This window comes from Nyctibius grandis, chromosome 1 (genome assembly GCF_013368605.1).
Source record: "Nyctibius grandis isolate bNycGra1 chromosome 1, bNycGra1.pri, whole genome shotgun sequence".
In the NCBI taxonomy this organism is placed as follows: domain Eukaryota; kingdom Metazoa; phylum Chordata; class Aves; order Nyctibiiformes; family Nyctibiidae; genus Nyctibius; species Nyctibius grandis.
This window is the reverse complement of record NC_090658.1, coordinates 44349073-44366422: the sequence shown is the minus strand read 5'-3', so window position 1 is coordinate 44366422 and position 17350 is coordinate 44349073. Positions and strand designations below refer to the sequence as shown.

Sequence of the window (17350 nt, the reverse complement as noted above, 5' to 3'; positions counted from 1 at the left end):
GCCAAGAATTTTTACAATAGTTAGTATTCCCAATCTTTATTAAATCACCTGTATTCAGTAACACATCTATGAAAGGAAAAAAGCTAGGTTTCAGTAAAACTGATCATAAAATCCTTATCAGGAACAGCCACTTAATGCAGCTATTAAAGTTAAGATCATATCTTTAACAGCAGCCCTGGGCAAAAGAGATAGGGAAATCAGCTCCCCCTAAGAATGAGTCAGCTTTAGGAATACAATTATCTCTATAGGAAGGTTTCCTGCAGAGGGATTCAGGTTCCACAGACACACTGTAAATGTGCTGCCCTGCGAGCTTGACTGGGGAGTTAGTTTACTTGACTGGCAAGATCTGAACCTGAGGTGACATCTAAGTTAACTACCTCAATGAATAACACAAACTTATTAAATGTGTCTGGATTTTCAGAAATGAAGGTAGTGAGAAGGAAAGATTATTTCTTTAGTAGTTCAATTGCCTCTGGTTTTTCTGCAGCTTATCCATCTTAGTAGGACCCAAGCTGTACAAAAGACCTTACCTATACCAGTTTCATCAAATTCTTCCACATCTATGACTTGCGGTTGCTCTGGAGGGAACTGCTGGACCTGGAACTGGCGAGGTGGAGCTTTTGCTGTCGGGAAATCTTGATGACTGTAAAAAGACTCAGTTGAAGGTGTTCCTGTTACATCTTGGTATGAAGTCAGAAAGTCTTCTGCAGCTAGCTGAGGAACACTATACGTAACACGGTGCTGATCCTCTTCTGTGCTGTCTGTACTACTGGTGACATACGGATGTCTTATTTCCGTGGAGCCATAGTCTGACATAAATGGTTTTGAAGTCACCTCCTGGTCTTGTTCATTGGACTCTAGGCTCTCCAAAACGTTGCTGATCTTGGCAGGCACAATACTGTCAGATGAGCTACCAATCTCGAACACCCAGACACCTTGCTTCCCAGCGTTGCTGCTTCTATCGAAGAGAAGCACATGCCAAATCAAAATGACCAAATACAAGTTGTGTGGTATTTCTAGCCTACACAAAATGTTATCCTTCACTGAGAAATATCAGGACAAAACTGTCGAATTATCTTATCTACATACTTATCTACACGTACAGTTTATTCAGCTATAAACCACCCCTGACAGTTTGGATATCATTTTTTTCTCCACACCCAGAGCTCTCTTCTTGAGAATTTCTAGCTTTATTGTCTCCAAAGCGATGGGAACAGAATGAGATATTTGGGTCACAAAGATCTTGGTAACACCTACTAGAACTTTCTAATTCATTCTCTTTCCTTTTTGTTCACTTTTTCTTTCAAAAAAAGACTGCCCACGATAGAGAGTTAAAGTCTTAAGTGGTCCTATTTTTAGGAGGGCTAAGTCTACATAAGCTCCTACCAGTGGCAATGGAACTATGGACTTTTGACAAATTAGACCAAAGTCCTCATATTCCTCAAGAGGGTAGATATTTATCAGTGGTAGACTTTGCGATTTCTTATGCAATGGCTAATGGGATCTTATTATTTCTCATTGACTCATGCTACAACTGAAAAAAACGTGGAACTCTGATGTTTTCTTGGGGAGTTTGAACAAACAAAAAAGCATACTTGTGCAGGTTTCTAATGCTGTCTTCATCATTAGCAATGACATTGTAGGATCCTGGTTTTTCCCAAAAGTAGTAGTTTGTAGAGGCTTGACTAAAGCCAACCATAGCAGGAATCTTTCCATCATCATTCTTGGAGTATGTACTATAGAACTGCAAACTATCTTCTGGATAAAGGAAAATAGCATAGGAACTGGAGTCAGAAGAGGCTAAAACAGCCTGGAATGTGTTTCTCTGTGGAAAAAAATTTAACACCCATTTACTCATGGAAAAACAGTCAAGATAGACAAAAGTCAAAATCAGGATTTCCATCACACATAATACATCATGTACTTCCTAGAAATCTATATTACGCAAGCTTGTGTTTTGCTAATTCAGTTTTAGCTTTAGCATGCATAAACATTAAAAAGAAAGCATTATCAAAGGTAAGTTAAATCTGTTTGGAAATAGCTGGAGAGGCTACCTAAACCATAACAATTCTAAGTTCTGTAACGTGCATAGGATGCTATATCATCTCCTTAAAATAAAAAGTGATGTGCTAGACTAAATAGAAAAATTCTGTAAACAGAATATTTAAAGAAGAGTTCAAGTTTCATGTTGCTGCAAGCGTCTTTTCCTGTAGGAACACTCCTACATACTGTAGGAACCATCACGACAGTACCTCAGACATCAGCTATTCATTGCTACCAGTGTGCAGAATTATTACTGTGAACACAACGGTTGTGTCAAGTCAGGCACAAGAAATTAATCTTTGACAAAATAAGATTTGCTAACTTGTGGTTATGTCCTCAACTGTATACATTGTGAGCAGGCTCAACAGCTAGGATAATTATGGTGCATAAGCTACATATCTTTGCAGGATAGTAACTAACATGGTTTAAAAAGTGAAAATGGTTTGCAAGTAATACAAAAAATAACTTCTAACTGCTTCTTCATTCAACACTAGCTACAAAGCATGACCTTTTGTGGATGCAATGTCATCTGTCCAAAAGCGATTCACAGTTTGAAGTTGCTATTAGTCCGTATACCTATCAGATTTTAGATAGTTTGATATTGACATAAGAGTCTGTTGAAAAATGCAAGCCAACTGGATTATATTGCACAGATGGAGGGCAGGATATCCTACTATTTCAGTTATTACCACATCACGCTTAACATTCAAAGTAAGAGTTGTCAGGGAATACAAAGAAATCAGCTATGTAGACTCAAGCATTTTCTTTTGAATTAATAAAATACTGTAAAATAAAAATCAAGTAAAAATCCTGGAAACTCCTATTTTGCTACAGCCTTTTCAACAACAAAATACATTCTTAACTGTACAGGATTCATTTAAACACAAAGGAATTCAAGCCTTCAAAACAACAGGTTACGGTTTTACACTTCAGCTGAACATGTGTCCAACACGTCTTAAAGCTCTGATTAACATTCACCTTTTCTTCCAAAGTATGATCTCCTCCTGGTGCCTGGTAAGGAGCCACGAGCTTCCAGGTAACAATGACAACACTGCTGGGATCAAAAGTAGTCTCAGGAAAACCTCTTTTGATATAATCTGATGCAAGCTGCAAGACATCTGAGGATGAATCTTCTCTGTAATATACATTTCCACGTCCATTTGTTGTGTCCAGGTCAGCCATAAAAGGAGCAATAGCCCCAAAACTGACTGGAAATTGACCAAGATACTTTTCTTCACTTGAAGGTTTGTTCACTGCAATAATCCCATTAGTGGCAACCTAATAAAAAGGTGGAAATTATAAGACAGATACTGTTCATATGGCTGTCTCCCACACCTATGTGCTCTAGATCACAATATTTTCATTGCATTTCCAAAAGAAACTGAGTCAAAAGTCAGTCTTGTATTTGCAAAATAACTGAATTTTTTCAAACTGAATTTAACTGAATTTTTGTTTTGTATCCCATGTCAGGAGTCCTAGGATTTCAGTTGCTCAAAATCAGAGGTCTACTTTACAGATAGACCAACCTTTTTTCCCTAGATAAAGATTTCAGCTATTTAGATTTCAGACACTTATTGCCTCTTCTAACAAAGATATACATAACCACCACATATCACAAGTTTCCAAGTCTTTCTCAGACCAAGACCCAGCACAACCCATCTGTGAGTCTGTCAAGAATTGTGTACAGACCCCCCCAGATGACCAAAAGCTTTTCTCACTTTTAGCTGTTACTCTCCTGAAAAGCAGTTTTACAAGAGCATGACCGGGGATGGTAAGGATGAAGCAAATATTTGCAACAGTTACTTTTCCAGTTAACCAGTGAGCTAGATTCTTACCTAGCATAAAGCAGAGTGGACTACAGAGAAGCTTTATCAAAGTCATATCATTAGCCCTGGGAATCTGGACTTCTACTGTGAAGGCAGAGGAGAATGCTTAATCTGAACAGTTCAGAAAGCTGCCCATTCCTAAGAAAGTCTGATGTCGATGAAAAAAAAAAAGGAGGGTGAAAGGATAAACTGAACAGCTCTGTCTTGTCCCACACACACACGTAAGTCATGACACAACAGGCTACGTCATTCCCACAAAAACCTGGTTAGGGAGTCAGGATGCAAGTGGGTCAGTTGAGCTTTCCTTGCGACTACAGCACTGCCTCAGAAGCTGACAGAACTTCTGAGCAAAGAAGCAATCCGCACATAGATGCCCACACAAAAAACTGTTCCATGCTTAAATATTGTAATAGCTTGGGTGAAAGTCTTCTGGGAAGATGTACAAATGTCTCTTTGACTGTCCAGTCACTTCACTTCACTACAATCATCCTCCTAGAAACTTCTCTGCTACTGTGCAAGGTTGACTGCAACAAGCTGCTGCTCACTCTTAAAATAAGCTCTGTGCACAGCTCCTATACCAGAGGCTATAGAGGAAAACAGGAACAGAATATCTATAGTAGATACAGGCCACCCTGTAAATTCCCTTCCTGCTGAGTGCCCTGACACAATCCTGTGGAAAACTGACTCTATTACTTGAGTGGAAAAAAAAGAAAAAAAAAGCATTAACATATATAAGTGAAACTCTTGGTCTGAAAATGCATATATACTGGCTCAGTGAGATGATGACTCACAGCCAATCACCTCCGACTAAAAAAAAAATACATACATACAGGCAGATGCTAGGGCATGCCCAAGTGTGACAGCCAAACTCCCTTGGCAAACCAGAGCTGACTCTCACGCACACAGAAGAAGCAAGCAACACTACCGGCGTCAGGCCTTGAGACAGTGCATAAACTGCTCACACACAGCTTTTTGTTCCAGGCCCTTCAGTGTATGGCACTGTATGAATCAGACACACACAAATGTATTTCCAAGTGTTTGACTACCTGATAACAGGACACATCTGACTACCTGCAGGCAGCCAGGCACTCATCGCTCTAGAGCTGCTGCTACACAGGCAGATGACTCAGAAAGGGACAGAGGTCCCAAAACTGGCACTACAAGCTATGAAACTAAAACTGCAATCTCCCACAGGTTTATCTCATTCACAGGGATTCTTCCAAGTCCAAGAAGAACTAACTGCTGCTGATCTTTTCACGTGGTCAAGATGTTCACAATGTTATGCCATCTTCATGAATGCTTGGAAGAGGGTCAGAATGGCCACTGTGACTCAGACCGCAAGGCCATCTAGCCCAGTTGCCTGTCCCCAGCCGTACCTCCTAGCTTACGGATTCAGCAGAACAAGAGAAGGACATGCACGTACTCCTCCAACCAGCCTCCAGCCACATTCAGCTCAAGGGATTCCCTGTGGTTTGACTGTTTATTCATCCTCAGTGGATCTCCTTCGCGTATTTGTTAAGTCTTCCCTTCAACACATATAAACCTTATGCATCCACAAAATCCCTTAAAAAGGAATTCCACAGATCTGTGACTCATACCCTGAGGTCTCTCCTACTTTTGTTTATTTTCAGCCTGGCTCACAGCTTCATTTGATGGCCCCTAGTTTCGTATTGGGACATACAGTCAAATCTTACCCATTCTCTCACCCTGTGTAATTTCTCCTCCAGAATGAAGACCCTCAGCCTATTCACGCACTCCCTCTGTAAGAGCTGTTCCCTGTCTCTGATCATTCTCATTTTCTCCAAATTTTTCTTCCCCTTTTCTACCATATACATTTGGAAACAAGGAGGTCAGTACTACATATATTCTTCAAGACACAGGGAAACTGCAGGCTATGCAAGCCTGTCAGGGATGTTGGCTACATATGTCTTGGCAACATCCTTTAAAATCTGGACCACCATTACTACCACCACATATAGCAAATCGGAAAAAGTGTAGCACGGGAACTCGTACTACTAACCACCCCTTCATGTACAGCACACACCTATACCTTGAACCCTCCTGTGGCTACCCAGGGGGTCAGAGAATGCCCCCTGCCACAGGCTAGTGGTCAATCAGCTTGGTATGTAATGGTTAGCAGGAATCATTAGCTGAACTTAGCAAATAGTTCACATGGTATATCAGAATTTACTTTTAAAATGGCTTGATGAATGCTGACTGTATTGTCTGCAGATGTGTAATTTCATTAGCTGCTACAGTGAAAAATACTAAAAAAGTTAAGATCGTAACAAATGGGAAGTTGGCTTTAAGCATGAACAGTATATCTAAGATATATAAGCAGTATATAATCTGCACAAGCATGATGGGAATGCAGGTCATGTTAGAAAGGCGGAGGAGAAGCTGAATATTGTGATAATTTTTCCTCTAATCATTTGTGACTTCACAGTGGCCAGATCCTAAGGTGAACTATGAATTTTAGGAATACAGAACTAAAAAGACAGCATGGGTTACCCCAGTCTAGACCCTGCAATTGCAGGCAGCCATGCAACAGAGGTCTAGTCCAGAAAGGTTCCCAGAACATCATCTGTAATCACTAGAAAAATGCCTCACATCCCTATAAAGCAAAGCTAAAACTTTCCCTAAAAATTAAAAGCCACCAATTATACTATACCACTGGAAGACAGTAGGGATGATGGTGGCCCTTAAGACATTTTAGCAAGTAGATGCACTCCACATTTAGAGTAATAATTTAGAGCAAATTAAAAGTTTTTCCCTTCCTTCTTCTTGCTTACACTTTTTGTACACAAGCACCCCTGCTCCCACTCTAAATCCTCTTGTGAGAGATGACTGATGTTTTAAGTATTTTAAACAAATTCCATGCTCTTCATCAGATTTGATGTGTGCAGACTTTGCGGCTACGTGGTCCCCCATTTATGGCAGAGATTAAAATAACATTAAGAGAAAATACAACCAGGACTAGTAATACTACAGAACAAAGTAGAAAGAAGAAACTACTACAGAAGAAAGTACCTAAAATTTGGCCTTCCACTTTTCACCTATTAGGGAGGCATGCTTCCGACTATTCATTTCCTATCTTGCTAAAAACTTAAATGCAACAAGTAATTTTATTAAGGAGATGTGAAAATGCCAACCTCATTTTCATTTGTTTGTAGTTTATAAATGAGACAGTTCAGTTTCAAATGTTAAGGGAATGTTTGGTTGCAAGTACTCTATCACCCAGAAAACATCTACAAGCCATTAAATGAAAATAAATACAAAAACTGCTCACTTTGTGAAGAGATTTTAGCATAGAGAAAGAACACGCATCATTACTAAAAAAATGTTTTTCATTTTCAGATTTAACAATACATTTATATTGACAAAGATGGTGAACAGTACGATTTAACTTTCCACTGTTCCTTTTAAGGTCACACAGATAGGTTAAAGTCTGAACCCCAAAATAAAGAGAAGTAATTCAGACTAAGTACTGGGTTTCATTAAAGTATCATTCCTGTCAAAAAGGAAAGCAGAAAAAAAAAAAGGCCTCAGGTGGGCGTTGTCTGAAGACCAGCTGTACTGTACATCTTTCCTTTTAGGGTATAATACTATTTAACTTGACAAGAACTAACACAGATGTATTTTTAGCATGTTAAACTTCTGGATTACACACATAGCTAACATACATTCGCGATTTGTAGCAGAAGAAATCACACACGCTCTTTTATAGATCCACCCTGAAAAACCAAGTGAAGAGAAAGAAGTGCAAAGTAACAAAGTACTTTGAAAGAAAAAGTGTATCTGTGTGTGTATAACAAAAATTAAAGTTTCAAACAAATGAGGTATTTTTCCCTGTTCAGTTACTAGGCATTTTGAGGACTTGGATCTTTCTGAGTAAGAGAGTTTAGAAAAATTGAATTTATTTGTATAATGAAGTGCCAGTTGACTTAAAGTAGCAAAATTTTCTAATATAAACATGACAAACTATTAATTTAGGAAGTTAATAAAAGTAACGACTAACAAATTGATCCAAGCTTGCCTTAAAGGACTCTGATTCTTCCCTAAAAGGAAGCAATCCCTAATCCTTTAGCTTCTCCACATCAGTGAGCCCTAGTGTAAACTGAAAAAGCCTTAATAAAAGTGTGCTATTAAAACAAACCGATCAGTATGGGTTAGTGATAGGATCTGATGTTATAAACCTTGCATAGGAAAAGACCATATTGAAGATTACAGTACGTGAAAGCCTGCTTCCACTTATAGTAAATAAAAGTTCTCTCTTCTGTCTATGAAAAGAAAAGATGTTTTGTTGCCAGGGATTATATGACAAGTTGATATTAAATAATCGTTCCTCAGAACTTGCCGTTTTATTCACGTGTAGACCTAACTCAAACAACTCAGCTTCTCAACTGTTGGAAAAAACAGAACTCACATAAATTTTCAACTGACTGGAGGCAAAACTTGCAAAACTCAAGCACTCAAAAATTAAGATAAGGTTATCACATTATCCTGGTGAACCATAAAGAAAGACGTATTTCATCACAACAACTCAAAATCTGATCCAGGAATTCCTTTAAGTATTATGATGTATTTCTACCGATACCATATGTTAATTGTATCAGCTTGATAATATTTACTATCAACTAGCAATATTTTGGTAAATTCTGCTTACTGAATAACATCATAGAGCTTAATAAGTACTAACTGCCAATATACAATAATACTGTGTATTGTGAAGGTGCACTTAAGACTGCTCAATACCTTTTCTTAACAAGTGTACTTCTCCTTTCCCTACTCCCATACAGTTTGTATTATGCTTCTGTCTTGCAATACTTGTGACAGATTAAATGCAAGTTAAAGCCTCTGCATACTATGTAGATTGACACTGAAATACCATTCATTATCAGACTTTGCCTGTATTAAAATCACCATCCTTAGTACTGAGTAATCATGCTCTAAGAGCCCTAAAAGTGGTTCTGGAATAGCCTCTATTCAGATATTCTTCCAGACAAAAAACTAACTAGAACCATTCCTGTTTTATGGCATGGGCAAGTAACAAGATCATTAAACTAAAGAAACCTAGTGTTGTTAAAGGTACTGCTTTGTGAAAACTCTGTCTGCTTTCTGTTACTTATCTGACAAGTTACTTGTTATCTTTGCTTCTCAGTGACTGGATACACAGCCCACTATCTTTCAAGAATATGTCTGTGCTTCAAAAAGTGTATTTTTTACTTGGGTTGGCTAATCAGTGACCAAACTGAGTATGGGTGACAAGACAACAAACTAAGGGTCAAACTGGAGTCTGAACTCCACTTAATACTTGTGAATTACTTTGTCTTTACTGCCAGCCTCAGTTAACAACGCTCATTTTCCACAAAGGCTTAAGTTGAATCCCTCAAAACTTTGGATTTCAGATGTGATTTCAGGATTTATCTAGGTAGGGGCACTGACAACAATGAAAAAGAGCACAGCTTAAGTGGCAGCACTAATATAATACAGTGCAATGCAAGCATGTTAAATCTTCAGTGAATATCCATAGAACGGACTCAAGTACGTGGAAACTACATCAAATTCTGAACGACTGGGGCCACATGGAGGTCTAGTTTCCCAAGAGTCTCCATGTAGATTAGTCCCCAAAGTTGCATCTTAGACCCATGATGCTAAAGCACATTGGTTTATCTGGACAGGGAGGTGGGTTTTAACTTGATCAGATTAACGCACTAAACACACCGAGCCTTCCGTACTAAGACCTCTCTAAATATGCTAGTTAGCACCTTCAGCTGCCGGCCTAGATGAGGCTTCAGGGGAAAAGCAGCAATGATAAAACAGCCAGTACTTTTGCAGTATTCTGAAGACGTGCTGCCATTTTAACCATTTTTTTTTCTGGCTACTTTTAAGCAGCTCTGCTCCAGACAGACAATCTGTTTTCAATCCCACTTTCATATACCAAGCGTCCTCCACTAGCCATAAACACGCACACACAACTCTGGGATGTAAATTCTGCTCTGAGGCACGCACACATGGCTGAGGTCTGCCTGCAGCCCAAAGCCTGCGGTAGCTCTGGATGTGTATTTCCCCTACCCACGAGAGCCTTGAGCAATGAACACCTGAGAATGCCCAAGACATTAAGAGGCAGAACAGCACTCTCAGTGCTAAGAGGTGCAAGTCTCAGACATGTCAGGCTGCTCGCTAGACACTCGTAGTTTCAGTTTTGTGACTTTGGCATGCTGAAGCATATAAAACATAGACCACAACAAGGATGTTTCTTAGCTGGGAGCACAGAAAACGCCTGGGGATAGTGTTCACTCTGGATAACCGATCACATTCTCTTTACCCTCCTGTTGCATTGCCTCCGCAGACTGTGTATCTCAAAGAATCAGCAACAGTGAAGGAAATTAACACGGCCTCATACCTGACTGAGCACAACTGGAACAATAAAGCTCTTTGGACCGACCTCTGACCACGGCGCTCACACGACCGATGTGAAACCCAACAAGCACCACCACGCACCAACCCAAAGCCAGGCAGCACCACGGCAAGAGGCGACAAACCCCCCGGGGAGCCCCCATCAGCCTTTCCGACCCTCCGGCAGCCGGAGCGGGGCCCCGCGCCCTCCCGGCCCCACACTCACGTAGAGGGAGCGGACGGCGGCGCCGTAGAAGCGCAGCGCCGTGCTCAGCTCCAGCGCCGCCGAGCGCGCATCGTCCCCGGGCTCCAGCGCGGCGTCGCCGCGCTCCTCGCCGTGCGGCAGCAGCGCCAGCCGCTGGGCGGGCAGCGCCAGGGGCAGCGCCAGGGCCAGCAGCGCCCAGCGCGGGCAGCTCGGCGCGGCGCGCATCCCGGCGGCTCCCGGCGCGGCGGCGCCGTCCCGCCGCTATAAGCGCGGGCAGCGGGGCCGGGCTGGCCGGGACGCGGCGCCGCGGCCAATGGCTGCGCGGGGGGCGGGCGGGACCCACGGCCCCCCGGGGCGCCCCCGGCACGGCACGGCTCCGCCCGCCGCCGGGACCCCCCGGGGCCCGCTCCCACAGCCCGGGGCGGGGGCAGAGCGAGGGGGGCTCGGTCCCGGCTCGGGGCTTCGCCCGAGCCCTTGAGCCTGCGAGAGAAAAGTGGCGTTACCTCCGGCACGGGCGGGCACGGTCTCCAGGAGCGCTCGGGGCCGCTGGGCTGGTGGGACTCAGCCGCTTTCGGGATCAGAGCGTATCGCTTGTGGGGAGAGGAACTCGGGAAGGTAACGCGGTGCGGGGCTGTGGGCATCCGACAGATGCCTCCAACGCTACGGCTCTCTCCCAGCACCGGTGGGGGTTCCTGCGCTGGTTTGGGAAAGGCGGACTCAAAGTCATCCCAGCAGCTGCAGTACCTTCCACTAGTGTGCCAAGGGCTAAAGCGCCGAAACAAAGTACCTAAATCAACGGGAAACAAAAATATCAGTCCCCACGCTGTCTTCTGCAATCATTTTGACACCAGGTGTTTATTATCGGGGGAAAATGAAGAAATACACTGGGAGTGTGTTTCATAAGTTAACACCATCAATGTCAGAGCTGCATTTGATCGTAAAATAAAACTAAACAAAAACCTGTAAATGAAAACTCACTGATGATATGAGATACATAGAAAAGAAATATGGGGCATCTAAATACATTCTTTCGATTATGTCTTCTTGTTTTACAGCCTAGTCCTGCTCCCCAGAAACACTCAGAAGCAACTGAAGAATGGATATATTTCATATATTTTTCCTAAAGCTTTCAAGTGAAGACAGCAGTGTTTAAGGATTAAATCTTGTCCAGTAAAGTGTATGCCACGATATTTCCACAGAATGTTTACAGCAGAAAATCACCTGAGGGAAGGCAGCTGAAACGCTACCCACACGCTTTTTACACGGCTTCTTAATTTTCTTTAAACACCTGTTCATTTTTTTGGTAAGAAAACATAATTTTGCATTTGTCGAATTGCAAGAGCACAAGACATTCCAGGGCAGAGCTGTAACTCATAGGAGAGAAACACGTCTGTCTATCTAATCACCGTTACTATCACTAACAACCATTTACAATTGACTTCTATATTTCAATGAAAACAGTCACTGAGACAAGTAGCACGGTGGTCTGGGAGGGAGACAAGTCTTCCCTCCACACAATTCAGTTCTCGCTGTACTTCCACCTGTAACTTCCCTCCATATTTTCAGAGCCCATAAGACAGTCACTGGTGGATTCAGGGATGTCTGGCTAACCACTGCTACAAAAGTAGTCCCTTAGCTGGATCACCACCATACCTCAGCATAGTCATATCCACAAAGATACCTCAAGATACCCAGCTGAGATATCTTTCTCCTCATTTGACAAATGGATACTTAAGCTACAAGCAGTTAAGCAAACTGTAACTTCTTACCCACATTAAATGTGTTCACTGGCATACAACCAACTGCCTTCACCACAAAATCACCCTCCCATTACAACTTCCCCTCTCCAGCATAAACCTACTTCCAAACCTGCAGAACTGATGTGCTTGTGCAATGCAGCTCCATACCAAAAAGAAAGCCTAAATTAAACCCCATAACACCTTCAGAACCCCACATACACATTCACAACATAAAAATGTCGTTTCTGTTAGGCTTGAAGTTTTCCATAGCCACATTCTCCCTCAATATGAAAGTCAACCTCAACAAGAGGAAGATACAAGCACAACAAGGAGAAACCTCTGAGAGGGTAACGTTTTCCTCTCAGATCCACATGATTTGCTAGTATTACGTCCAGAATTTGGAGGATGAGGACCACTGGGAAGCCAGAAACTTACTGTAGTAAATTTGCAATTGTTTTGAAGGCTGAAGAGTTAATTATCTACATCTGCATGTTTAAAACACAGAGTAATAGCCATATTATGGTAAATCCTTCATCCATTGTGATTGTTTAGTCTATTTTTACGTTAAGAGGATTGCAGTGTTTCTGTTGTAGTTGAATAAGTTGTATGCAGCTCCCACTGTGAGGAGTAATGAGAATTGTTAGTTCTAAGATTAAAAAAAGAAATTTCAGTTCTCCTTTCTAGCATCTTCAATAATGACCTGAAAAAGGGATGGAAAAGCATGCTTACATACAATGTAATTAATCGGGAGATATTAATTGCTAACACCAACCAGAATGGAGAATGCAAAAGACTTCAGCGAGATTTAAGAAGGGAAGAAATGTATTCAGATGCAAAATTAAATATCACCAGCTAACACATCATTGAGAAAAGTCTTCCAGAACATAGCTAGTAAATGCCAAGAAGAACACCACATTTTCAATGGATTATAAATCAGATATGACAGCAGTTTACAAAGCAACAGCATCCCCAGAGCAGGCACGGAGATCCTCTACAACAAACGAGTAGGTTTTATTGTGTTACAAGGAGGTAAGTGACATTCCCTAAAGGGATATAATGACACTGCTTTTCGAGAGGTGACTTGTGAGATCAGAGATCTCACACAAAATTCACCACTGGAGACAATTCAGAGTGAAACAATAAAAAAAGATCAGAGAACCAGAGGGAGTGATGTACAAGGAACTGTTAAAGATCCGAACATGTATACTTGGCTAAATGATAACAGGGAGGAAATTTGATTAACATCTTTGTCAAAGATATGGAGTGTCTTCAATGCAAGTATCTGAAGAGTGCTACCAAACAGATGGAGGAATTATATGGGTGAGTTTGAGGAGTACAGATAGCTAGGAGATCAAAATAACTAAAAGAAGCCATGAAACCAAACATCAGAAAGTGCTTCCTTACCATGGGGTCTATTTTCAGAAAAATCATAGATTATGCATAGTGGAATGACAGAAAGCTTTGAGTAGTCCAACACTAGGTTGGTCGGATTACTAAACAACAGACCTTAAGGAATAATTCTGTATTTGATCATGGGACAAGACAGCCCAACAGATTTTGACCTCAGTTTCTATGTTCATATGGTACTAAAATATCTCACAGGTGTTCACGCACATGTGTTTGAAAACTTCCACTGCCTACATGGGAGGAGATTTGGAAAAGGGGATTGCAGATATTGTGACTCTCCTGACCTTCTCAAGCTCCTCCCCAGGAGTTAGTCTCCTTTGCTGGTGTGACTGCAGGAAGGAAAGCAATGCCCTGGGCCCCTCATGATGAGCTTTTGCTGTCCAAAGATGACAAAGCATTCTAGTAGATGGATCATCAAAGGACAGAGTAACCATGTGGTAATAAACTGGAGAGAACTGAGCATTCGGGATAATGACAGGAAAGAACAGGACTGAGGTCTGCTGAGAAGAAGCATTTTTTAGAGAGACAAGGTCATGGGAATCAGAAGGTCACAAGCAAAGGCAAAGCTTGCAGGAAGATCATGGAGTGAGCATCATAAATTTAAATCACTGTGTCTTGGAACTTAATGTTCATTGTTCATTACAGTGGAACATGATGACATTCCCTTTGTAAATCTACATGATCCTGTATCATTATGGAGGTCACAAGGCTCAGGAACAACTTCAAAAAAAAGCGTATTTTGCAGCAGAACTCTCTACAGAACGGGACTAATTTTGAAGTGCTGTTAGATGCGCTTGATAAGAGATGCACATGAAGGGCAATATTGTATCTCACCCTCTGCATTAGTGCAGGGTACAGAATATTGTAGAATCCCTTCTTTTTCTCTCATGCAGAGTTCTTACAGGGCAACAAAAGGACAAGCTCCTTGGGAACTCATATCCTGTTCTGGAGAACAGCTGGGCAAGAATGGGGATGTGTTAACACTTGGCCAATGACCTGGTCAGTACAGAAGAGATACACTGCTGCGATAGAACGGTACATAACAGTAACAGATTAGTAACTGCCTGGAGCAGGGCAAGAAGCATGGGAGAAACAGTCTCTCTCAGGCCCTTCCTAGGTCTAGGGCTAGGAGAGACTGTTTACATTTCTAGGGTTACCTTCATCTGTTTCTATGTCCCATTATCAGAACTGATAAATATATTAATAAGGGATAGAAAAAAATTATCACAGAGGAAGTTATGCAGTGACATTACGCTTATATAGAAGCACGAACACTTTTCTTCATCCCAGTTTATAACTTAGGAAAAATGAGACGGAAAATGGAACAGAAAAATATCAGCATCACGGAAACTGGCTAGATACAAAAAGCAGCCTTACAATCCTCCCATCTGTCATGTAGCGACATGAAAAATATGACGCTTTTAATCTTTTTTAATATTTTATCAAAATATCCTTCTTATATCCTAATGCTTGTTGTTTTTCAAGAATGAAGTCTCTAATCCAGTAAGAATACTAGGACTTTTCTGTATTAAGAGAGAGTTGTAATAGGGCAAAAAGATATAGAATGAGTCTTCTATTTAAATATTCAGCACAGCACCAACCACTACACCAACTCCAAGTCAACTACTACACCTACTCCAAGTCTTACTGTTTTGTTATTATCTAAAAGTTTTAGCTTTGTGCAACAAAAGACTCCAAACAGACACTAACAGCTGACTTCAGACTTTTAAAAAACACACAGGAGAGACAGGAAGACAAAATGTATGACCAGTTTCTCATATATGCAAAAAACAATTACAATAAGAAGGAACATTGTTTTTTAAACAATGGGAATGGCATGTGGAAAAGCAATTTGAATGGGACAGGAAGACAGATATGGAAAAGGTATCCTTTAGCTCCTATCTACTCCGAGGCTAAAGAAATCACTACTCTGACCCACTGATATCTTACTGTGTCAGATTTCAGAACACAGAAAATACATGCAGGGAAAATACATCTCCTTGTAGTCTGGTGATGAGATGGTATTTAATGCAACTCAAATTAATTCATCACTTCAGATTGAATGTGCACCCAAACCACAAGCACTGCTAGCTTTTATATTCTGTTTTACTTGGGATCCAAGCTTTGACTGCCATGACTGTGAATTTCAGTTGTACACAAACACACAAAAAAGGTGTTGCATTGAGTCCAGCACCAAAGCTTCTAGATGACAGTCAATAAGAAAAGAGAGGCCAAGCACTGGTCTGATGCTAGCGGTGGCTAGAAATTCAATAACAATTACAAGAGAAGCTCAGCCATAACTTTTCTACAAACATTCAAAAGGGCTAATAAAGTCTGAAACATTGGCACCGTCTCTCCTGTGACAGCCAAGCTACTATCCCACATCTGCTCCTTGTGCCTATAGAGCACCGAGCCTCATGGAGCCTGGCTCTGCCTAGATTCCCTGCCTGCTAGTATAATACAACTTGCAGCAATTGTTATTTAGAAAAAGAGTACATGATTCTTCAGATGAGTCTAAATTATCATGACAATTTAGAGAAGACACTTAACTCATTTTCCCCCATCCTGATTGGATGATCTCTTTTACAAGGAAAAAGACATTTCTGAAACTGATTTTCTGAAGTGGAATCCATTGCCTAAGCTAGTGAAATACACCCAGGAGAATATATCATTACCTTGAGCAGCTGTGAGTAAAGCAGAGAAACTGATTTTCATTCAGGGAGATGATGCTGTGGTGCAGCAAAGGCCAACGATTTTAAATACTGGTTTTTACAACAGGATTGGATAAGGGAAGAAATATTTAATAAAGATAACTCCTACTCTTACTAACTGTATGGTCTCAAAATTGGATTGTGGTTCATCTTTACGTGTAGAGATAGCTGTGAAAGCCCTGCATAGAGGGAGAACAAAGTTCCCTATATAAGTCCATGCTTAGCCAGATTGAACACTAGGTATTAATATTTCCTTTAATGAGGTTGCTTGTAAACATTTTCTTTGTTGGTCAAGGTCTACTAAGAAAGAAAATTCCTCCATCCAAAAAAAGATGTGTTTCCTGACCTCTCCTGGTCAACTGTTCAAAGTTAGCTACACCAACAGCTTTCTGCCTTCAGGAATCCACTCAGCACACACCAGTTTCCTACAAGTTACTGAAATTTATTTGTGAGCTTAAGATAATTTGCTGAGTGGGGTGGACATAAGTGCGTGCTCAAAAGTTAAATGTTTCTTCTCAAAAGCTTACCTGGGGATGGCTGAATTGTAAGCTTAGACTCCAAGAACATTGTCAACAGGCAAAATTTTGGAGTGACAATTCTGCTGATCATTCCACACAAAACGCTGGTAAAAACTGGCGGGTAACAATTCCATATTTTCACCATTTTTAAAATTTCTTTATCTTTTTTTTCTTCATAAGATTTCTAGTACCTTGAGTTGAAACTGTAGCCATAAGGTACTATAAAGAAATCATTTATTCTTAGATTAGACGTGCACATTTTTAATCTGAAGGCCTAATTTGTGCGTTTGCAGATAAATTATGTTTAAAATTAGTTGGACATAATGCATATAGTTGGCTGTATCACACCATGCATTTATAATGCTGAAAGAAGGTTTTTCTCTCCTTTTTAAAAAAACATGTAAAGACTGTCAACTTTCCCCTGGCTGAAACAGTCCAGACCCAAAAAATCAGGAGTAATTCCATGAATTACAGTTATTTATTCTTCCTGACCCAAGGACTT

At 41.0% G+C, this 17350-nt stretch overlaps 1 protein-coding gene across 1 annotated transcript in view; it reads right to left on the bottom strand.

Annotated features, from left to right (window-relative positions):
- The window catches only part of NID1 (nidogen 1), a 51203-nt gene extending 40505 nt beyond the window's left edge, over nucleotides 1-10698 (bottom strand). Inside the window, exons 1-4 of the mRNA XM_068406273.1 lie at nucleotides 10495-10698; nucleotides 3022-3321; nucleotides 1596-1825; nucleotides 531-958 (exon numbers count right to left, since the gene is read on the bottom strand). Coding sequence (XP_068262374.1) covers nucleotides 531-958; nucleotides 1596-1825; nucleotides 3022-3321; nucleotides 10495-10698 — 1162 coding nt within the window. The remainder of the gene's footprint in view (nucleotides 1-530; nucleotides 959-1595; nucleotides 1826-3021; nucleotides 3322-10494) is intronic.
- Between the last annotated feature and the right edge of the window lie 6652 nt (nucleotides 10699-17350).